At 33.6% G+C, this 24,294-nt stretch overlaps 1 protein-coding gene across 1 annotated transcript; it reads right to left on the bottom strand.

Moving 5' to 3' along the window:
• Positions 1-6,238: 6,238 nt before the first annotated feature.
• On the bottom strand, positions 6,239-17,637 carry LOC124353096 (flavin reductase (NADPH)-like). Its single transcript, XM_046802919.1, has 4 exons — positions 17,383-17,637; positions 9,136-9,300; positions 8,146-8,220; positions 6,239-6,744 (listed from the first exon to the last, which is right to left on the bottom strand). Exons 1-4 carry the CDS (start codon positions 17,453-17,455, stop codon positions 6,464-6,466), a joined length of 594 nt encoding a protein of 197 aa, XP_046658875.1. The 5' UTR covers positions 17,456-17,637; the 3' UTR covers positions 6,239-6,463.
• Between the last annotated feature and the right edge of the window lie 6,657 nt (positions 17,638-24,294).

Raw genomic sequence — 24,294 nt, 5'->3', positions numbered from 1 at the left:
CAAGTGTTGACCATACTAGAACAATAAATTACTCATAGTTTTATAATTTGATAAAAGTCCAACATTCGTATATTATAGGCTTGTTTTTATTTTAGGTGTATAAAGTGATGCAAAATTGTACTGGAGACAATAGTTGCACACTCTGTGTTAGTTTCCTCACTTTTATTTTCAGACAAACACTCAAAATAACATTTTGTAACTGGGTTATATAAATATAGCAATATTAGGTAGATTTATTATCTGCATATTTTACTATGTTCTGTAATCAATTAAATATGTATATGCACTCAGTGGCGCACCTGGAAATCTTCTCTGGAGGGTGTCTGGAACACTGGGGAATGGGGGTATAGAAAATCCTCCAAATCATTAGGGGGCTCAGAGACCCTCCCCCATGAAATTTTTTGAAATATTAGACCCTAAAATCGTATTTTATAGTACTTTGTGAACTAATAAAAGAAGGGCAAAGATTAGTTGAGACTTTATGAAGTTTACAGTGAAACCACTGTACCACTAATCACCAGGAAGCTTATACAGGGATGATTAAAATATTCTGTAACAAATACATTTTATATGAATTGTATTTAACTAAAACAAAATTTAATCATAATATAACCAAATATTGAACAAAATAGTTAAATTTAAAACCACAGATAGAGACCAAAGCTAAATCTTGATATCTACCATCGGATTAAAGAGTATAGATATCCGAGTTTGAAAGTTGATCACAAACTAACACATGAAGCTACAACAACGGGAGTAGTATTACAGTTTATATATAAAAATGATTACTAACAATAACTTTCAGTGTATATCAATAAAAAAAAAACCGGTCTTTGGTGCTTTTCAACCAAACTGTAACTTTGAAAATTCATATGTCGGAAACTTATGATCCGATTAAGACCAAATGCTTATATAAGATATAAGCCTATCGCTTGTTCCAAATTTTATGCAAACTGAAGGGATCTTGGAAACCATAATAGATACGGCAGAGATTAAATAGACAAAATTATGCATAATAACAAATCAATGTGGTTAAGTTAATTGTTGGTTGCGTTGTTCACTTGCTGTGTTCAAAAAAAATTTTTTGGCAAAAATATTTAATAGGCCATTATCAAAATTGGCATAGTTTTTTTATAAGTAAATAATAACTGTTGTTGATGCCAGTAGTACTGAAGAAGGCAAATTCCCACAAGAACCAGTTGTTAAATAAGTAAATTGGATATTTCATGATAGTTTTCTTGTAATTATTTGAAGAGATTTCAACCAGAATGTTTAATGGGCATCTTAGGAGCAAAACAGTATTTATTCCACAGACATTTTTCTATTAAATTCCTTTGAATATCTAATAAATGAATGAATTTCATCATAAATTGGTATGGAAATTCTTTTTATTTATCTCAATTGATACAATGATAAAATATAATGAATTGTTAATGATGTTTGTGTTAATGTATAGCATGTATATTACACATCAAAAAAATCAATAACTATCCATTCAATAATTAGAGTTATTTGTGTATAATTGAAATCTAAAGAGTTTTGACTGTCACTTACAAATCCTTACGGGAAGAAGCTCTTAAAAAGTGAGCCCTTGCCATGGATTTTGCTTTTCCTTGTTGCTCATGTTAAGGATGGTACCATGAGATGTGAGCTTTAAGATTAACTGAGAATCAGAAAGTAAGGTTTAGCTTTCACTGACAACTTTTACCTGTTTTTCGAATAGAAGTGGGTCTTTAAACAACTGTGGATCAAGTGGATCAGGATGCAGTGGTGCAGGAACTTGTCTTTAATCCAGCTAAGTGCAGTGCCAGAGGGCTAAATTAAGAACACCAACATAGACTAGCTTCTTCATTAATTTGAGAAAATTTGTATGTTATCCCTATGCTGCTTCTGAACATGGCTTTATCTAGGGTTAGACTTCATGGTCAAGTGGGGGAGGGACATTCAATTGTGTCTTGACCAGATAACAAACACTCCTTTGGAACATTGTGTCTTTTACCATTTTGTGCTTGGTGAAATAATATTGTGAAAGTTAAGATTCCCTGATTGTTCTAAGTGTGCTTTGGGTAAATAAAAACTGAGGATGTGCAAATATGTTGACTACTTGTCTGTTCAATGATAAATCAGGCGGTGGTCTCCCTTCTCTGTTTTGTTTTATGCTTAGGAGGTTGCAAAGATTTTCTGTCATCATCTTCGGTCATTAGAACAGTTTCCCATTAAAATGTGTTGAAAAGTGAATTACTTGTGTTCAAAATGCATATACTCATGACAGAACCTCAAATTACTGTGAATATCGACTTAAGTTCCATTTCACCGTTCACTTGGTACAGCACCTGAGATTTGACAGTCATTTACTTGAGTCCTTGAATCTGGGGTTCACGTCTGTTTGAAGAGATCAATAAAAAGTCAGATCCTAGGAGTCAATCTGTACTGAAATGAAAATAATCTTTATTCATATGTTACATATTCATATACAAAGAGTGGCGCCAATGTTAGATATTCTACATAAAATAAAACAATGTAATAAAAGTTAGTTTAGCATGATGTACAAGTTATATTCAACAAACTTTACCTGGTTCAGATTTGATATAAAAATATTATACAGCGAAAAGAAATACATTGATGAGTATTACTGATTATATAATATGATTATTACAATTTAGAATTCTTTTAAAATTAAAATAAGATAAGTTAGTTACCTAAAATTTAAATTTAAACATTACAATACAAATACATACATATATAAATAAATAGCAAAACACTTAAAATTATAAAAATATACATTTGTTAACAGTTTATATTAAAATACTATATCATACTGACAAATCCATTAATTTTTGTTACCATTTCATACTTATAGCTGAGTAATAAATAGGAAAAAATTTAAAATTATAAAAATATACATTTGTTAACAGTTTATGTTAAAATACTATATCATACTGACAAATCCATTAATTTTTGTTACCATTTCATACTTATAGCTGAGTAATAAATAGGAAAAGATTTAAAATTATAAAAATATACATTTGTTAACAGTTTATGTTAAAATACTATATCATACTGACAATCCATTCATTTTTGTTACCATTTCATACTTATAGCTGAGTAATAAATAGGAAAAGATTTAAAATTATAAAAATATACATTTATTAACAGTTTATGTTAAAATACTATATCATACTGACAATCCATTCATTTTTGTTACCATTTCATACTTATAGCTGAGTAATAAATAGGAAAAGATTTAAAATTATAAAAATATACATTTGTTAACAGTTTATGTTAAAATACTATATCATACTGACAATCCATTCATTTTTGTTACCATTTCATACTTATAGCTGGGTAATAAATAGGAAAAGACTTAACATAAAAATATACATTTGTTAACAGTTTATATTAAAATACTATATCATATTGACAATCCATTCATTGGTATTACCATTTCATACTTATAGCTGAGTATAACTATAACAATGTTTAGATTAAAAAGAAAATAATCTTTATTGTTATTCAAAACATTCATGTGTTGAATATAGAGATTTTAACAACATATATTTTTTAAATTTAACTCCAATTTATTAGTACTTCTCACATTTTTTAAATCGCTAGGCAATTTATTAAAACATTTCATGCCTACATCAAATACTTTTTTTCAAAGAATGTTAGCCTACAGGTAGGTAGCCTATGGCAAAGCTGTTTTTGTTTCTGATTTCATATTGATGATAATCCCCTATCAGTGAGTTGGTGCTAGATTTTTGAACTGTGTATGAAATGCATTGAAAGATATAATTGCTATAAATCGTTAATATACCTATTTAATTCTTTAAATATGTCTTTGACAGTTTCTTTCCAATCCAATTGTAAATGGATGCGTATTGCCCTTTTTTTGTAAAATTAGTAACCTGTCCATGTTTATTTTTGGCGAACCTCCATAAATACTTAACCCAAATGATATATGTGAATTAATATAAGAAAAATATACTAGTTGTAAAGTGTTAGGATTACAAAATTTTTATAGTATCAGATTTCAGATGCTACACTAATCAGAAGGTGAAATGGAGCTTAACTCAATATTTGCATTAAATCAACCCTTGCCACCATAGCTACATTATCTAATTACTGAGTTTGTAGTTTGATGTATGAGTTTTAACTCAGAAAAAGCCTAGATGTTCGGCCAAAAGTTTTGCCCAAGCTCAAACCAATTAAATGCCTCTAAACAAGAATATTTATAAAGCATATGTGTAAAGTTAGGATAAGATTAGAAATAATCAACACACGTGTTGTTTAAAAATCCGTTTATGGTTGAAAGGACTGATGGTTGAATGATGACTGTGAGAACATACGCTGCAGTAGCATGATGGTAATGCGTTGATAGACTATTTCAATCACACAATATCAGCCAGATTAGCTCTTGGTACAATGGAAAATCCTTATGGTCAATTCACATTTAAGTGAATAGTACGTCTTGGTTGGGTACCGGGCCATACAGGCATAGGTGGCAACGAATGCGCCGATAGGCTTGCCAAAAGCGGAGCAAGCATGCCATACACCGGTCCAGAACCGAGTTGTGGTATAAGCAAGTCAGCTGCTTATCAAAGTATAAACAAATGGTCCAGGAAGACACACCGCTTGCGGTGGCAGAGTCACCAAGGACAAGCACTCGGCAAAAGACTGCTTGCTGATTCTAGCTCTGGCTTCACCAGATGGCTGATGGGGCTGGGCAGGGATCAGGTTAAGCAAGTGATTGCCTTGATCGCTGGACATGGCCACTTCAGGAAACACCTAAACACTCTAGGTTTACGAAATGAGAACTCAGAGTGTAGACTCTGCAATAAGTCTGAAGAGACTGCAAAACACATAATACTGGACTGTGAGAGACTGGGAGCAAGGAGAAGGGATCTTTTCGGTGATAAACAACCAGGTGACGAACCAGATGCTAGTATCGGGGAAAAGCTTCTTAGCCTAATTAAGGGCACAAAGATAGGCTTACCCCTCTAACATCAAAGGGGCACACAATAAGCTCAGGTTGACGTGTGAGGATCTGTGAATCCACCCCAATACCCAAGGCCAAAAAAAAAAAAAAAAAAGTGAATAAGTATTTACATGTATTATAATTTACTAAAAGAGGGATACATTGGTGAAAGTAATGTCCAGTGATATCCTACTTGCCATGCACCCAGAACTACTTGTACGGATACAAAGTTACCACAGTAAAAAACAGAAGTTGGGTGGTCATGGTATTTTCATGTATAGCAACTGTGGTAACATGTATTATCTGATACAAGTTGGACTTTGACACTAGAAGCAGTTGTTCAACATGGCACTGGTGAGGGATGCTGTAAACCCAAAAATGCATGTAAAAGAAGTGACAATCCGTGTGTGCTCCAGAGTTGTGTTCCTGCAAGGACCTATTTGCACTCCACGAAAGTAATTATTTTTGTCACAGTTGATAAATAAAAAGCAACCTAAATTACCAAAAAGATCAGAGATTTCTGATAAACTAATGCAGAGTCACAATATGGTTTTGGGAAGTTCATCAAGAATTAACTAATCAAAAATAGAAATAAAGGCCCAATCCTGTCTCCAGATTTTCCGCCATTTGTTTATGCTGCGACTATCCCCACTTACTGTTGGCCTTTGGTCAGTTTTCAGTGGTTGGTTAGTACAGATGTATTGTGAACTGTATTCTTTAGATCAGTTTCCGAATTAGTGTTTTCTTTTTATTAAGTGAATGTTGTAGAAATAGTATGCATGGAGTTGACACACAACTTGCTTGTTGTGGTTCCTGACTTACAAGTGTCACAACGCTCTGGTATGATTTGTTTATCTTAATCTAGATTTAAGTTATGTGTCAATGCAGTGATTTACCTGAGAAAGAGATCTCGAAAAGTAGTGTTACTAATTTCTTGTATCACTGAACGATGGCAAATGTTGAAAAAATCCTGTTTAGGTTGGCTTGACAAAAGAACCTCATCTAGGATTGAGCAACTCCAGACTCATTAGTGTTTAATTAACCACTTTTGTACCAAAGTTGGTCACTGCAACTGTTGGAAGTTGAAACAGCAAAGTACGTGAAGATTTAAATTGGTTTAATACATTCAACTTTGCTCTGTGACAACAGATCTACTTTTTTTACTAAACATAACACTAGTTTATTAAACTTAAGTTTTTAATAGCCTATTAATATAGGTATTAGAATAATACTGGACTGTAATAAATTTACAGATTTCGAATAATGTTGTATCCAAAGAAGTTCATTATTTCATTATCATCCAGAAGTGCCTCAAAGATTTATGTACATGTTTCAATTTTGTAAATACAGTTACATAAAGTGAAATTCTGATTTGAGGTTAAGGAAGGAAATTTCTTAAATAAACAGTAATATAATTATATAAACAAAATATAGATCATACATTAAAGAATATCTTATAGTAGCATAAACTCGTCTTCGGTCTTTAGTTCACCGCTTGGAAGTGATCCCAACTGACTTCTGGTAGTGCTCCGGCATTGACAGGCAGTCTACGAAGAATCGCCCCAGATCGTACTTGGACACACCCGGGTCGCCCTTGATTATACTGTGAGCTGTGATGTACCCAGTGGGCCGCATATCCATTATATACGGGGAGTTGACGGCTATCCACTGCAATCCACTGTCCTTCAGGATCGCGAACATCTTCCTGTGCTCAGCAACCACTCCTGGGAACATGGGCCGGTCCTTCTCTGGCGGGATGAACACATTTGCTGCACACAATTTTAATCTTTTATAGTCTAACATACACAAAGCATCATGCTCAGCTTATTCTAGATTGAAATGCTGTTTATAAAATGCGCAGTCCAGAATATTACTGTTATAACATTCAAGTTCCAGTATTATAAAAAGTGGTTAAAGGATATTTACCAATCAAAAATTAGTTAGGAGATTGTATTATATTTTAAAGCATAAAGTGATATGAGATGATAGTTGTTTTCACAGTTACAAATGTATTAATGTTAATATTTCCCTCAACAAGTGGTGTAACTAGATATGGGAGTAAGGGGATATAGAACCCCCCTCAAGATCACTAAAAATAAATAAAATATTCATATAATACCAATCCAACTTTTCTGAAACGTAGGAGGTTTACCTTGAATTAGACCTACCTAATTAATACAAATTTAGATATTTTCAGATTTATTCAATACTACTCAGCACGGGTGTTTTTCAATCAGATTCATCCCCCAAATCCAAGTCCTAGTTACACTTCTTCTCTCAACTATAGTTTTGACTAAAGTTTCCCAAACATTGAACTAAAATAATTGAAGTCTTTGAGCAAGCAATGTAAAATGCGTACAAAACACATTCTAAATGCACAATAAAAACCAGTTACAAATTGTATGATTAAAAAACTAAAAATTTTAATTTTAATTTTTAATTTGAAGGATAAATTTTGGCAAAAACGTTTTGGTAACTTAACACTTTCAAATTATTACCATCGCCATTAAGAAGAATAGCTCTTTTCTAATGCATAAAAGATGCCTTCTTTTGTGTCATATGTTAATTAAATTATTGTAATTCAAGTGTAAGTAGCTCATGATGCATTTTGCATAAATTTAATCAAAAGGGAGAGGATTCTGTAATGATTGGTTTAATTTTGTTGGAACTTAATTTTAAGACATTTTACATTGTGAAAAAAGATCAAAATAATATTTGGCAAGCCATTGAAGACTCTTGGTCTTTCACTTGCGTACTAACAATGATGCAACTCTTCCTGAATCTAACATATCTGGATGTTCCCCATGATGCTAAGAATGGCTTGATAAGAATATTGGAAAACTCATTGGAATTAATCTTAAATAAATCACGAGCTGCTTCAGTCGATCATTTCTCTGAAATAGCAGTTGGTATAGTGGACTACTTAAACACACCGAATCTTGGAAAAGAACTTTTCATAGCATTATAGTTTGTTAGAGGGTTGGAACCTTTCCATGGTAAAAATGGAATTAACATCATGAGTCCATAAACACAACCCAATCTAGGCTTTCCAGAACCACCTGGTAGTGAAGAAACAGAGAAATACAATGTATGAAATTAGGTAAGAGAAAGGTTTGTGTCATATCTTAGCATTAAAAAATCATATATAAAAATAATAAATATTAACTTACATGATAAACAAACCGAGACAACTTTTATGTTCAACTCCTTCATCCCTGCAATGACATTTGTGAGCCCCTTGGAACCTGGAATTCAATAAAGATATAACAGTGGTTGTTCTATAATGTGAAAAGAATTTAAGCGACAAGAATACAAGAACGTAGCCAGGAAAATATTTTCCTGTAGTGGACAGAAAGTAAGCCCCATTTTGTTCCTTAGAAAATTCTTGACCCATTTCTTTGTTGAGAGCGATCTTTCAGCAGTACATGTCAGTAATACTGAATTATTAAAATTATAATAATGGTTTACTAAAAAAGTAATTGAAAAAATTGAAAATTTGAAGGGGTCCGGACCCCTTGACCAACTACCTTGGCGATTGTCATAACAGACTTCTCTGAGGTTGCATGAAAAGTTTAAAATCTGTAGTTTATTTTGTTCTGAATACATAATGAGGACAGACAGACAATCATATGATCATACAAAAAAAAGCATACAAAATTATGCATCATAGAACTTATTCTTGAAAATTTAAAGTCTATTTATGAAATCTTTCTGAACACATCTTGTCACATGAAACATTCAGAGTTTTGTTAATTAAATTGAGTCTCATATCAGTGTTTAAATAATAACAGTCTACACACCAAGTCACTATAAAATTATGTGTGTGTTTGGCGATAGTTGGGCTACATGTGTTACTGTGTCACATGTTTGAATCTCTTATGGGTACACAATGTAGAAATATTCGCTAAGGCTCAGCCAAACCCCATGGAGTGATATGCATCATAATCAAACTCAGTGTTCCTCCTATAGAAATTAAGCTTTATACACAATTTCGAATCTATAGGTCAGTTCGTTTTCGAGATATCGTGTGAACAGACAAATTGAAATTTTTCCAGCTCCATGAATGATAGGCTTTGCTAAAGCTCAGCCAATAATAGTTTTGTGAAATGTGTGAACCCCATCATAAAAGAATGCTTACGTCAAATCTACAGTGGACTTACCGACGGAATTTCCAGTCCCCAAGACCACAATGGCAGCATCCTGGCCTTCCAAGGTTTTCCTCACATCTTCAGCATTAAACACGTCTCCTTGTACATAGCTTACCTTCCCCTGGTACTCCTTTGGTAGTTTGTTTGGGTATCGTAACAGTGCTTGAACGTTCAAACCTGAAATTGAAATAATTAATGAATTTATTCTTCATTCTTTTTACAATTTTCAGTAACACATGAGATTCTTAAGACTAACTAACCATGCTACCAGTAATGTGTTTAGTTGTATATATGTTACACTCAAACACCGAAATTCGGACAATGTCCGAAATTTTTACTCACTCCGCGATGTGGACAACGTGAATTACCCACGTCGCGTATTGAGCATTTTTTTCGGACATTGGCCGAAGCGAAATACCCAGAACGCGTTGTGGTAAGCGAAAGTACTCAAGAGGACGAAATAAACACGTTCATCCGGAGATTGAGCAAAACCATAATACCCATAACCCGACGTGGGTAATCTAATTTGCCCACGTCGGGTTTGTGGGTATTTGTAATTTGCGCAAAAACGCCGAAAAGCCTCCAAACACAACCATACCATACCCTACACTAATTCCATTATAACAAGTAAAATAAAATCAAATTTTTTCCCTTGAAATTCCATTTATTTCAATCAAAACAAAAACTAAACAGTAAAATACAAGTATCTTATTATTGGAAAATAGAAAAAAAAGTTATTTTTCACACATGTACCACTTTCAATGTTTTATTAAAGTTCTTTTCAGAAAGTATTCACTTTACTTGTTAGCACAAGAAGTGCTACAGTGACATTTAGAATTGCATTTTAAATTTGATTTTACACATTTTGCAAGATCTGCCCGAACACTTCTTCTTGCATCCACATCTGATGAAACCTTGTTTGGACCCCGGATGACTTCAATGCTTCTTTACGGACATTGAGGCTGTTCATCAGGTACATCGATGTTATTAATAAATTTATTAGGAGCTACCTGGAACTGGTTTCTGGAAAACTGTTTGTCAAGAACTCCATGCTTTGTACCAAGGGTATATGGAATCATCGTTCTTATTTATTACAACAGCCATTACATTTCTTGGAGCTAGTCGGCCCCGGTCGACATCAGGAATGTTTACCAAAACGTTATCGCCGACTGAGACTGGAGTTAATTTTCTTTCAGTACGCTTTAACATTTTGGCTGCCTGACTTTTCAATGCAGTTACACAGTTTTCTCGTATTGTGTCTATGGCAGATTTTCTTGAGCAAAGAGTGCACAAAGGTAAGCCTAGGTCTTCGTTATTTAAAACTTCATAATGTATGTGCTGACCAACATTCAAAACAGCTGTTTGCTTTGTCACAATCTATTGCTTTGTCACAATCTATTGCTTTGTCCACAATCTATATTACAGAGTGTTAAGTTATCGCTGGACATAGTTTCTTTTTCTACGTGTTCATTTGTTTTCTACACAGTCCTTGTCAAAATCTCCGAAGCATCTTCATCCACAGCATTTATTTCTTCGTTGTCTTCTTCATTAAAACTTTTTTCAAGCTTAGAGAACTCTCCTTCTAGTTCTTCCTCAGTAGTTATTTTGTTTTACGACGTCGGCTGTCAAAGGGGAATCTAATAATCCATTTTTCTGTGGTGAACCAAACATTGCCTCATAAGGGGTTCTCTTGATCCCACTGTGGTAACTGTTGTTCTTAGTATTCTGAATGATCCTGAGAGACCATTTGCCCATCCTGAGGTGTTTGTTATCAGTCATCCAAGCCACAAGACTATCTCGAACGTCTTGATTGGCCCCGTTCGACCAGACCCTTGACTCTGCGAGTGTCTTGGTTTTCCATGTACTAGTTTTATGGCACTCCATTTACTGGCTAGGTTCTCGATAACCTGAAAAACCGTACCATTACCATTACAAAAAATACTAAATTCTAGGGTGGAATCTTTTCACTACAGTAATTTGTTTTTACCACTTACCCGGTTACAAAAATTCCCCGTCCATTATCACTGTGAAGTATGTATGGAGCCCCAAATAAGCAAAATATATCCAAAAGGATTTCGGATACTTCATCAGCAGTTTTAGTTTTCAAGGGACGTAAGAACAACAAACTTGGTGAGATGATCTTGATAATTAAGGATAAACTTGTATTCGCCGTCAGGCTCTGATTGCATATCAATTAGATCCACCTAAAATACAATAAAAAAATACATAAATCGACTCAACATAAATGTTTATGTCAACTATACCATATACCTCATTATAACAACTGCCAGTGCGTAATACGCTTGAGGTATTTGTCAGCAAAGGAGAAACTGTCTTAATTTAGAGAAATGCTATGATATCTTACCTGGCAGCGTGAATTTAATGCTGTCATAATGATGGGTTTAACAACCAGCCCTTTACTTTTTGACTTTTTCTTAAGTGCGCAAGGTTCGCAAAGATCCAAATATATTTTAATTACCTCCCTGGTAATGTTACAAAATTTCTTTTTTAGCTCGGCTTCCATAGCTTTTTTTCTTTTTTATGACCAACTCGTAAGTGAGCTGAATGAATTGTGTCATACATTTGATCAATGCGACAGAAATATTTTATATCTGTCATTTCTTCAGTTGTTTTTTTTTCAATCAACATTTCTTTATCGCCAATGTTTATGACATCAAACCGATTGATTCGGCGATAATCTTTAGACATCAAGGACTGACCATTTTTTCCTCTTCTGTTTTGCCTCCTTTACTTCGCTGATAATTTCTTCATAGCGTGGCTCCTCGATAATAAAATTTCGACTTGTGAGACCATTCTTCTTGGACATCAGATCTTCCAATTTTACTGTGAAATGATTCCTTCATTTCAAACAAAATCACAAAACACAACAGCACTTTAAAAATAAGTCAACACACGCCACTTACGCACAGAACAAAGAAAAACTGCTTGTGTATAACGACAGTGCACTAATGTCAATGAAAATAGACAGTAGGCCTATTTGTTGCTAACAGTGACGATAGTGGGGGGGGGGGGGGGGGCGCATGTCTCGACCTGCACGTCTGGACTGTGGGAAACGGATTTCGGCGTTTGCGCAAATTACAAATACCCACAACCCGACGTGGGCAAATTAGATTAGATTACCCACGTCGGGTTATGGGTATTATGGTTTTGCTCAATCTCCGATGAAACGTGTTTATTTCGCTCTTGAGTACTTTCGCTTACCCACAACGCGTTCTGGGTATTTCGCTTCGGCAATGTCCGAAAAAAATGCTCAATCCGCGACGTGGGTAATTCACGTTGTCCACAATCACGGAGTGAGTAAAAATTTCGGACATTTGTCCGAATTCGGTGTTTTGAGTGTAACATATACATTAAAAATGAATTTAGAATTACATTATACAAAAAACTACAGCAAATTACAGAATTACCGATTTTATGACCTCAGTTCATATTGTACAACAGCTACATGTCATACTCTGGGCGTCTGTCATAATTAAAATGTAATTAGAGCTTGTAATAATAAACATCACAGAATAGAACAATCCTAACAGTACAATAATAACAAAATCTACCAACAAAAAAAATACTACATCAAAACAGCAAAAGTACAATCAAGCAAATGTCGAAAGACCAACATGAGAGAAAATAGTTTTTATTAAAAAAATTTGTTTATTTAAATATTGAATAGTATACAAATCTTACCTGTGTAAATTATTTAAAAAAATCTATATTTTAGTTTTCAAAAAGCCATTTTTCCAGTCAGATCAGGAATAATTTTGAAAAATTGCATAAATTCCAACATTTATAGCAATGTTCCATATTTTTATGATCTAAGCCTACACATGATAAAATGAGAAGACCCCTATCCTGATGGGGCAAATTTTTAACCTACCTGTGCAAGAATGTGTTTTTAAAATGTAAGAGGTAATAATGGTTTATTAATTATTGGGTCAATTGAAATTCCTATATTTTTTAAATTCTGTCAAGTGGCAATATGTAATCTGCTTTTTTAAAAGTACATAGCAGATGTTTTCTCCTGTGTTTCTTAGCCCCAATATTTAAACCAAGAATCAATTAAAGATCTAAGTTTATATTAACTATGGTTCCTTAGCAGTTCTTTTTTTTTGCTTAGCATTCAAAAATTTATTCAAGAGCAATATGTTTTAAATATATGACAAGGACATTAGTTATCAAGAAATATTATTAGTGGCTATTAAAATTAATATCATTATTGTGATATTAATGATCAGCTTTTAATTTTAAGTTAATACAAATAAACTAGTTTCAAAAAAGAAAACTTGAAAATTATTATATAAGTACTAATATTTGATCAAAGATTTAACCATTTATCTTTCAAGTAGAGGCAGAAAGTTATTGCATTCCACAAAATAAAGTTTGAGGGTGACTATTTTTATAGACAGTTGGTGGATGTGTGTATGTGTATTTGTAAAAGAAAATTTGGGGTTAAGCACTTGTACTCTACACTGCAGGAATATTCGGCTAAACCGGAATTTATGTTTTTAGAAATTAATGTGTCTGTTTCAGATGTACTTCTCTTAGGATTATGTTACCATCCGCCTAAGGTGGGGCATATGGATGACTTTGAGGATACTCTCTTGCGCCTTCTCTCGGGCTCTGGTCGTGTCTTGATTATGGGTGACTTTAATACGGATTTTCTGAAACCTAACAATCACAACACTATACAGCTCACTAGGATGTTTCAATCCTGCAACTTGACTATACTACCACTGAACGCCACGCACCACACTGCCGAAACCGCCACCTGGCTAGATCTTATGGTAGTCTCGGACCCTGAGGAATCATTATACCATGGGCAGCTTCCCATTCCGGCAATGTCCCATCATGATTTAATCTTCTGTGGCCTTTCATTAAAAGTACCCAAACCTAAAGAAAAATATATAACTTACAGATCATACAGAAATATGAATTAAATTGCATTTTTTATGGACGTTTATTCATACCCAAGGCATTCCGTGCAGAATAAGGAGACTGTTGATGAGATGGTTGACTCTTTAAATTCTCTTATATTAAAGCTGTATGACAAACATGCCCCTCTTGTTACCAAGCGAATTAATAAGAAACAATCCGTTCCCTGGATTACCGAGAATATTCTCGGTCTAATGGCTGAAAGAGACGCCTTGTTTCGGAGGGCTCGGCGCTCTAGAGATGTCAACTTAATGATATGGTACCGCCATCTTCGTAACCAAGTCAAACAACAAATTAGAAATTCCCATCTTCGATACATAAATGGTATGTTTTCAGACAGAAATCAATCGACAACTGCGTTATGGAGTAATTTTAAGAAGCTTGGTTTTGGTAAGCAACCCTCTCCTGCCTCTATCAATATTTCACTTAATGATCTAAACGAGTATTTTTCATCATTTTCTAAAAAAAATCTATCACCGCAGTTGTTCAAACCCATTTTGATGAATTGAGTCAACAAACCCATAATATTTCCTCAGACAGCCAGTTTCGTTTAGATCCAGTATTAGAGGTAGATGTCCTTAAAGCAATCAGGCGTATAAAAACGAATGCTACGGGTTCGGACAACATATCGATCTTATTAGTTAAGAAAATTCTTTTTGCTATTCTCCCTGTCATTACAGCAATTTATAATAAATCTCTCACAACAGGTGTTTTCCCCACACAATGGAAGTTCGCCTTAGTTCGTCCACTAAATAAAATGAAATCTTCATCTGAACCCCAAGACTACCGACCAATTAGTATCTTACCAGCTCTCTCGAAAGGCCTTAAGCGAATAGTTCATTCCCAAATATCAGATTTCTTGTCTAAAAATAATATTATTAATGTTTTTCAGTCTGGCTTTCGCCAAAACCATAGTTTTCAGAAACTGCACTTCTGAAAATAACTGATGACATTCGATTAGCCATGGATCGAGGTCTTTATTCCTTACTAGTTCTATTTGATTTCAGCAAGGCCTTCAATACAATCATTCATAACATTCTATTTAAAAAGCTTAAAAATTTAGGTTTCTCTGAAAATGCTTTAGCATGGATAAAATCATATCTGAGGGACAGAAAGCAGTGTGTGTGCAATGACAACTCAATGTCTGATTTGAGAACTGTGACCTGCGGAGTTCCGCAAGGATCAATTCTTGGCCCACTACTTTTTATTTTGTACATAAATGACATTAACACTGTATTGCAACATTGCAAATAATTTCACTGTTATGCTGATGACTTACAAATCTACTCACACTTTAACATTATCGACATAAACCAGACTGTGAAGTGGATGAATGAAGACATACAACGACTTGTTCAATGGGCTTTAAAAAATGGACTTAAACTTAACCCGGATAAAACCCAACCCATGATTGTCTGTCATCAACGACTTGCCAACTCCATTGACCTACAAAATACACAGACAATAACTGTAGACGGAAAACTTTTACCATACGTTGAAAGGGTAAAAAGTCTAGAACTAATCATGGGCAACACATTTGGATGGACCGATGCAGTGGTGTACAGCTGTAACAGGGTGTTCGCTGCTGTGCACACACTGAAACGAATGCAAGGACTTCTACCATTTCACATTAAACTTCTGTTGATCAAGTCACTTGTGTTTCCTTACTTTAACTACTGCAACTCTGTAATCAATGACATGACTGTAGCCCTTAGCACTAAACTGCAAAGAGCACAAAATTACTGCATTCGCTTTCTGTTTGATTTGCGTCGAAGGGATCATGTTACGCCATATTTTATTCAATCGTCAATTCTAAAATTAGCTGATTCAAGATCGATTAGGATTTTGTGATTGTTGTACTCTATTATTAATACGGATTCACCAAAATATTTATCTGAAAACTTTCAGTTCTTGGCGGGGAGTGGCACAAGAGAAACTCGGTCTGGTGCACTAAGTCTCAGAATTCCAATACACAGAACCAAAACCTAAAACCGATTCTTCACCGTTACTGCCTGTAGATTAAGGAACTCCTTACCAGATCCTGTCAAACAAATTGAGAGCCGAAAATGTTTTGTGGCAGAGCTGAGACGAAAATACCTGGACCAGATGATCGTGGCGGGCGGCGGGGCTACTCTTTGAATCGTGACTGTGTGAATGAAAGAGTGAATGGAATACCGTAAGTGTAAGTTATAGTTAATAAGCCTTAATTTGCATTATTAAGATTAACTTTTTGAGGTTAAATGTAAGAAAGGACCGTGTGGTCCTAATTTCGCCTCAATAAAGAACTGTTTCTTTCTTTCTTTTATTTTTATAGACAGTAATTTCAATACAAATTTAGTGATGGTAACAAAAATGAAAATGAATTATGGATTACATTCTTCTCATTCTTCAGAAGTTATAAAGAAACTGCTTATTACTAGTTCTCAATTAGAGGACATATTGTAGTAGAAAAACTAATGACAAGAAATAAATTAGCTTATAAACTTAATTCCAGAGACAGCAAAAATGTATTGCTTCACAACCCACAGTGTGGATGAATGAATGAATCAAGATTGGACGCTGAAATATTTTACAATTACTCATTGCCAACCAACTCTAAACTTATAAAAGGGAGATCTCTTCTTCAATATATATAATGTTTAAAAAAATTAAGTGACTTAGAATAAAGTTTGTACAATGGTTAAGTAGTTTATTTTAGTTTTACTGAAAGTTAAGAAAAAGTCTACTAAATGACTGTATTTAAACGTGAATCTCTCTAACAAGTCCTCGACCAAAGAGTAAAGAATTAAAATATTGAGTGGGAAGTCAATTATTTAAACAATCAGCAGATCTTGTTGCGTTTCAATATCTCTCTACACCCCGAGCCAAACAATGGTGTCAATTTTACATATATGAAATATTACTGATCCATCACAACATCTGGTGCAATAAACAAACATAAACAATGATGCTATTCCTGAAACAATATAATGGAATAAAGATGATTTAATTTGATTCCATAAATTCCAATTTGGATAAAATTTGTTAGTAGCCTATATTTATTACATTATTAGTTTGAAAAATAATGAAGAATATTTAACTTTAACATTGCTAAATTGAGTAAATTTCAATGGGGTATCTTGCACTCCACTTTCTACCAAAGGAAGTGTTTGAATTTATTTAATATATTCTTATGTATTCTTTTATTCTTTGCTTATAAGAAATATACTCAGGAATATTGAAAGAATAAAAAAGATTAAAGAAAATGGGTAAAACTCTATACCCTTGAGACTCACATAGTAATGTTGACTACATTAATTAAGAAGTACTTACCTTTTTCAACTGCCGCTTTAAGTACACATAAACCCACCATTCCGGTGGCACCAAACACAGCTATGTTGCTCATCTCACAAGTAAACAAAAATAACACAGAGGAAAGAATGTTCCAACAGTCCGGTATACAACTGACAATGGTTTACAGACTACAGTCCGCTTTTACAGCTGTTTATCAGCTGGTTGGAACAATAAAGAGCTCTTCACTCACTATTGCACCACTAGGAAGTAAAACCTAACCTTGAAGTAAGTTTGTGCCTTGCCACTGCTCCCCACCCACTCCAGATATCTTTAAATAAACTGGCTCTAAACACTCATATTCCAGAACTACGTCATATTCCAGAACTACGTTTCCTGTAACATGGTTCAAGTACTATTGCAACATACATGTAGAATTTTGCTGGAATATTACAAAAATAGCTACTCACCTTTACCAAAATTGCATGCAATTCTTTGGGCTTCAAAAAGACAATACTTAGGCTACTTTAAATAGTTTTATTTGTAAAACAATACAACAGGAATAAATTCAACATTTATACAGTTTTAAAATAACTTTGCAATAAAATTACAATTTTTGTTTAAAAGTTGGCTTTAATAAAATGAACTTGGAATAATCTCATGCAGTTTTACACCCTTATTTTCAAGTTATAGGATTATGGGAGGTCTCTCATTTTAAAGACATACATTGATAAGCACCCAATGCTTTTTAGTTTTTTTGTGAAGTGTATGCTTTTTGATCATTTAAACAATGAAGTAAAACAAAATTCGGTATTTTTTCCAAATAACCCACAAAAGTATAAAAAAAAAACTAAAAAGCCTTTATATATGGGTTTTAACTACATCTTTAAAATGAGACACCTCTCATAATCCTAAGACTAAAAATAAGGGTGTAAAACTACACAAGACTTAACATTGTCCTTATGCGTAAAAAACTCAAGGTCACTTTACTAGCTGGCTGTAAAAAGCAGATGGTAATTTAAAAAGTTATTGATATTTTTGCAGTTAGTAACGTTTTGTCACTGGAATGTTCAAAATATTATAAATAAAAACTGGCAATATGTAAGTTACCTGTAAAAGGCAAGAACATTTTTAAATATACATAATTATTACTGTGTATTTTATATAGTAAGTATTATTTGTTTCAGTAAAAAACTTACTAGTTGATTATTAGTTTGATTGAAAATAATCATTTCACACAAGATTGTCCTCACTTGTAGATTTAGCTTAGTTGTTATTATGTTGGACCCTGGGTAATCAATTACCGTACCAATTTACTTTAACCCTTGATTATAGATACAAAAAAGGCTTCTAGTGTTAGTACCAGACCAATAATCGGGTACTATACTTCCTCCAGCAAACAAAGTTGCTAGTTCAAGCTGTTGGGAATGAAACAGAAAAGGTAAAATTAAATAAATAGTTCCAAAGTACTGCAAATGAATCTGGAATGTCAAGGTTGATTCATTTTGAGGTACAGTTTTTCATTTGTGCTTTTATGCAAAATCAAAAGTATACCCAAAAACTACTTTTTCATACAGATGTGGCTTGTTTTCTTTTTAATCATACTTTTAATTATATAATCTTTATTTCAAAATTGTCTTTTAGGGTAAATTGTGTAATAAAATTATGTGTTTGATGTCATTTACATGTTTTAAATATATTTTTATTCATTTGGACTAGGATCATATAAACCTGTGCAAAGAAATACAAACCGATCATTGCCTCCAATAAATATTTGAAAATGATAATCCCCTAATTTTTAGCAAACACATAAACACGAGTTTTAAGCTTTCTCAAATTTTGTGTTGAAATTTTACTTTCCACCTGAATCTAGATAGTGCTAACTTACAAGTAACATTTGTTTTAGATAGTTTAAAGATCAAAGCATTACTTTTTCTTTGAGTACTAATCTATAAATGCTAAGAAATGTTATGACTTTGATTGCAATAAGGAGAATCTAAGATATGCCACAGATTAGTTCATAGTATAAATAACTATTGCCTTTATTGGCTGAGCGTAAGCAAAGCCTATCACTCTTGGGGGCTGGAAAAATTTAATTTCTGTTTGTCTGACTGTCTACATGAAAACTTGAGAACGAACTATGGAATTAAAATTTTACATAGCTTCATCTCAGAAAAAAACACTGAGTTTGATTATGGTGTATCAGCAAAAATTCATGGAAATTGCTGTATATTAGCAATTGCTTTTATGAATTTTGTTAGCAATCATGATGGCAAGAAGAAAATAACAAAATAAATACATTTTTGAACAAGCAGAGTAAAAGCTTTACTATATTAACACCTGTAGCTTTTTATTCTTACAGGAAAAAGCAAAATAACAGAGTGGAAAGTCAATGTTAAAAGTTGTTTGCATGATTTGATTTAAGTGCAATCTCGCATTGTTGGGTTCGTAGCTCAGAGGAACTTTTAAGACGATTTAGACACTGAGTGCTATGAAAGTCAGGACTCAATTAACAAAAATGTGAATGTATGAAGTGGCATCTGTACAATTATTTAAATTTTGCATGAAACTTAATTTCTGCATTGATAAACATTAGTTCTATGCTGGTGCATGTCCAACCATTGAATTTGGCTGAGCATCATTGAAACTCATTAAGCTGACACAATTTCTCGTTTGTCTGCCTGAGAGATAATCATCCATCTGCAGAACACCTCAAAAATGAAATAAGTATTTTTGTATGCATCTTGAGCGAAGGCTGTTACATGACAAGTGTTGTTACATACGTCTACCTTGTTTAATATAATTAACTGATACGTTATGTAGAATTCCAATATGCAACTACATAAACTAATTTTGTGAGGAAAGCTCAAAGCTGTCAATCAAGAACGTAGCCAGGAAAAAATTTTGAGGGGGGATCAAGATGACAGATAATTTCCCATAGTGGACAGAAAGTAAGGCAAGTGCAGTCAACCGCTCATTCCCCATTTTGTTACTTAAAAAGTTCTTGTTCCGTTTCATTGTTGAGAACGATCATTCAGCAGTACATGTCAGTAATAATTTAAATAATAATAATTGTTTGCTAAGAAAGTGATTTAAAATTTTGGGGAGGCCAGACCCCTTGGACCCCCTTGCTGACTACGTCCTTGCTATCAATGACTGAAATATATTGCATGTATGCACCAGCCAGCTCCTACTGTTGTGCTTTCAGTTGCAATGAGTGACAAGAATAGACAGTGAATACAACATGACTGCTCACAGTATATATTAAATAAATTATAACTTGGCATAGAAAATGAGTTTATGAGATTACAAAACAATAAACTTTAAAATTTACAATTTCTTCAATACACTATACATGGTGTTTCAGACAACTTGGCCTCAATTTCCAGTGGATGAACGGTTTGATATAGAGAGGGATGTAATAAACTATAAACTGTAAACCTAATCAATTTCATACAGCGAACATGGGAAAATTGTTTTTGTCACATTTAAAATACAGTTGTGCCCGAAAATGAGGGTCACAGGTTTGAATCTTGAAATAGGTCATGTGACACACCATTTTAAAGGCCTTTAAACCCAAGAACATTTTGATAGAGAAGTTTTGAAAATATCTCATGTCTTGTCAAAATGGCAGAGACTTTTTTTGAAAGTTTTGAGTTTTTAATTTTATTTTTGTACTTAAATTTGTATCAATTTAACAAGTATCAATTTTTTGTATTGGAGAAAAATTTTTTTGTATTGGAGAAAGCACCAGATAAGTTTTCAAACGGTACGTCGTAAGGCCATCTCTGCAAATTAAAAAAACTTTGCAGTTCTGTGCCCAAAAAAATTTAAACAAGAACATAGGTGGCACACCAAATTAAAGGTTATTAAAAAAGAAACATTTTAAAATTTAAACATCATTTCTATCTCTTCTAATTTTAAAAGTTATTTGCAAAAGATTGCATTTTAACACGGTTCAATCATTTAAAAATTATTGCTTCACACTATGTAAAATGGTTCAACCACAGGAAATTGTGGCTAGGTGGTCTGAAACACCTAGCATATTACACAATCATATAAAACATCAAACTATCGATAACATTAAGTGACATAATCAAGTGCCATTGATGGCACTCCATAGCCATAGTCAGAAGATATAAAGCTGCCATGTGATGTAGTGTTGGCATACTGCTAATACTGATTTGCCACCTGTAACTAGGCCACTGAGTACTGACCACTGACTGACTACTGACTAAGCCACTGAATATGTCTAGCTGCATATTGTTCAGGAGCCGAGAGTCAAATTGCATTGAATAAGCACACAACCCGGATTTTCTTGAAATCAACAGAGAAATTTCTACTATGGAATGGTACCAAAAGGGTTAAAAATATAAAACACAAATTTTTTTAACACGTTCATGACGACATGAACCATTGGGTACACACCGGGCTTTTGTAAAGTGCGACGTATGACCGATGGGGTACACGTTGATATGCATTTTATTATTGTGTTCTTATTTTTGGCTGTCTCGGTGATTTGTTAAAATTGATCCCACACTTAAATAAATATCTCAGACTATCGTGTACCCCATCGGGCACAAAATTGCTTAATTTTTAAGGTTAATTTTTTTTGGTACCCTTTAGGGTACATGGTGAAAAATTGAGATAACATAATGAAATAATTGTTTTTGCACAAAACTGCGAAGCCAACATACCTTTCTTGTTATATTTAGTTGTTGACGTAAAAAACTATTACGTTTTGTTGCTATTGTTATTGAAGAATTTGAATGCAAATAAAAAAGTCTGTAAAAATGCTGACGTAAACGTGTTAAATTTGTTTAAAAATATTTGTTATACTTAAAACTGACAACTAGATAAAGAGATTGAAATTCGTTACTGTAATGGTCTTAAAATGGTTAGCTGAGAATTTGTTTATCTACATGTACGTTAGTTATAGGTTTATCAAGCTAAGATAATTTATATCTCAGAAAAACATATCTCATAGTTTTCAATACACCCTTTCAATACACTCCTTTATTGACCTCCACTAAAACTAATGCTGCTGATGGTGTATTTCTTTCTTAGGAGAATTTTCTCTATTAATATCAAGAAAATCCACGTTTTGAAAACTGCTCCTGGACCAATACTTAAATCTGGCATAGTTTTTATACACTGACAATTGAATTATTACCTACTTATATAAGCATACACTTTCTGCAACCTTTACCTCAGTTAATTATTCACTACAAATAACTGGTCTCAGATTGGCTTCAAATATCAGGAGCTACAGTAGTTCAGGAGTGAAGTATTCATGAATAAAATGTACCAATTTATGCAAACAGTGGTCTCAGTGAGAAGTCAAAATATTTTACAGAGAAACTGGAAAATGGCCAGCTGATGGAACTGCAAAATGCAATGCATCATATGTAAGGAAGATAATCAATCTTGTCAGATCATGGACACAGTGACCCAATTCCAATCACTTTTAATAACCCTCTCCAAGGACTAGATGGTAGTAACAGCATTTCGGACATGTGAAATGAAATGAAGAATGCCTTTACTTACAGAGGCAAAGTTAGGACTTAAAAGTCCTCTCTACCACTTAACCTCCAAACAAAACAAACAAAGTAAAATATAATCATACCTATTACAACATTGTAACTGACACAAACTAAATCACTTTAATAATTAATTACATATTGGATGTAACATAATAATGTATACATATAAATTATAATTAAAATTAACCATTTAGATTAAACTCTAACATAAATCTCTTTAATACAACAGGCAACTAATAAAACTATCCTATCCTAATCAGCTTTCATTCCCTATCCACGCCCCTTACATACAGTTACCACAAGTGTGACCACAAGAACCACCAACCGTCACTCCCGCCGAGTCCGCAGCAGAAAGGCCCTAACCTCCGCCCCAAAGCGATCGCGCTTGTCAATATTTCTGATGTTGTCTGGGAGAGCGTTCCACAATCGACATGCGGAAACAGTGAAAGATTTATTATATAAGGTTGTCCTATGAATTGGAGTTGATAATAAAGATGCACCCCTACGAGTTCTACGTGCACTAATATCAGACATAAAAACGAAACTTTGGGCCAAATAACTTGGACAACCATTGTGGATTAGTGCGTGCAACAGACTAAGTACATGAAGATCTCTAAGTTCTTTGGATTTTAATAGGGATAATTGCTCAAAATGAGGAGATACGTGATCATCATGTCGTAAGTTATATGCCATGTGCTATCGTTATATGTTACAAAAAGTATAACACAACGTGTTGGGGATTGGAATCTATCCTCTTCGTCAAGTGGGGGAAGGTATCAATACATACTAAAGTACATTTTTGTATATATTTGTATATACAGTAATATTTTTGTATCTATTAATATCTCCCCCTACCTGATGAAAAGGATAGATTACAATCCTCAAATCATTGTGTTATACCTTTTTTAAGATATAACGATGGCAAATGTCTGAAATCCTGTTATCCTTTCAAACCTTCCATCATCAATAACAAACTTTGAACAAAGAATAAATGGTAGTTTTAAAACGTGAATTCAGAAAAACCCTCTCCTGTTGGTTAAAAATTACAAGTAAAGACAAAACTGCTTATCCATAGTGTTTGGCTCTATTTGCTAGAGCTGAAACTGTTTTACTGTGAGAAAGTACATAAGTGAAAAGTATCACTCTTAACTTAAATAGCAGGGCTTCAGCACTTGAAGTCAATTGGCTGAGCGTTAGTGAAGCCTATCACTCGAGGGGCTGGAAATATTCAAGATGTAGGTCGTTCTTGTGCAAACTGACCTATAGACCTTAATTTTTGAATGAAGTTTCATGTAGATACAAGCAACATAGAAATTGTGCACGTCACTCAATACGATTTGGCTGAGCGTTAGTGAATATTTATACATTGGTCCAATGGATAACCATGATAACGATGAAAACATAAGTTTGT

The sequence above is a fragment of the Homalodisca vitripennis genome, chromosome 1 (assembly GCF_021130785.1).
Source record: "Homalodisca vitripennis isolate AUS2020 chromosome 1, UT_GWSS_2.1, whole genome shotgun sequence".
NCBI classification, from domain to species: domain Eukaryota; kingdom Metazoa; phylum Arthropoda; class Insecta; order Hemiptera; family Cicadellidae; genus Homalodisca; species Homalodisca vitripennis.
The sequence above is the reverse complement of the archived record's forward strand: the minus strand, read 5'-3'. Positions and strand labels throughout refer to the sequence as shown.

Coding starts and splice junctions, on each gene's coding strand:
- LOC124353096 (XM_046802919.1), bottom strand. CDS start 17,455: ATGAGCAACATAGCTGTGTTTGGTGCCACCGGAATGGTGGGTTTATGT. Junction 9,301..17,382: donor TAAAGCGGCAGTTGAAAAAG/GTAAGTACTTCT, acceptor TTTCAATTTCAG/GTTTGAACGTTCAAGCACTG. Junction 8,221..9,135: donor GGGGACTGGAAATTCCGTCG/GTAAGTCCACTG, acceptor ATTGAATTCCAG/GTTCCAAGGGGCTCACAAAT.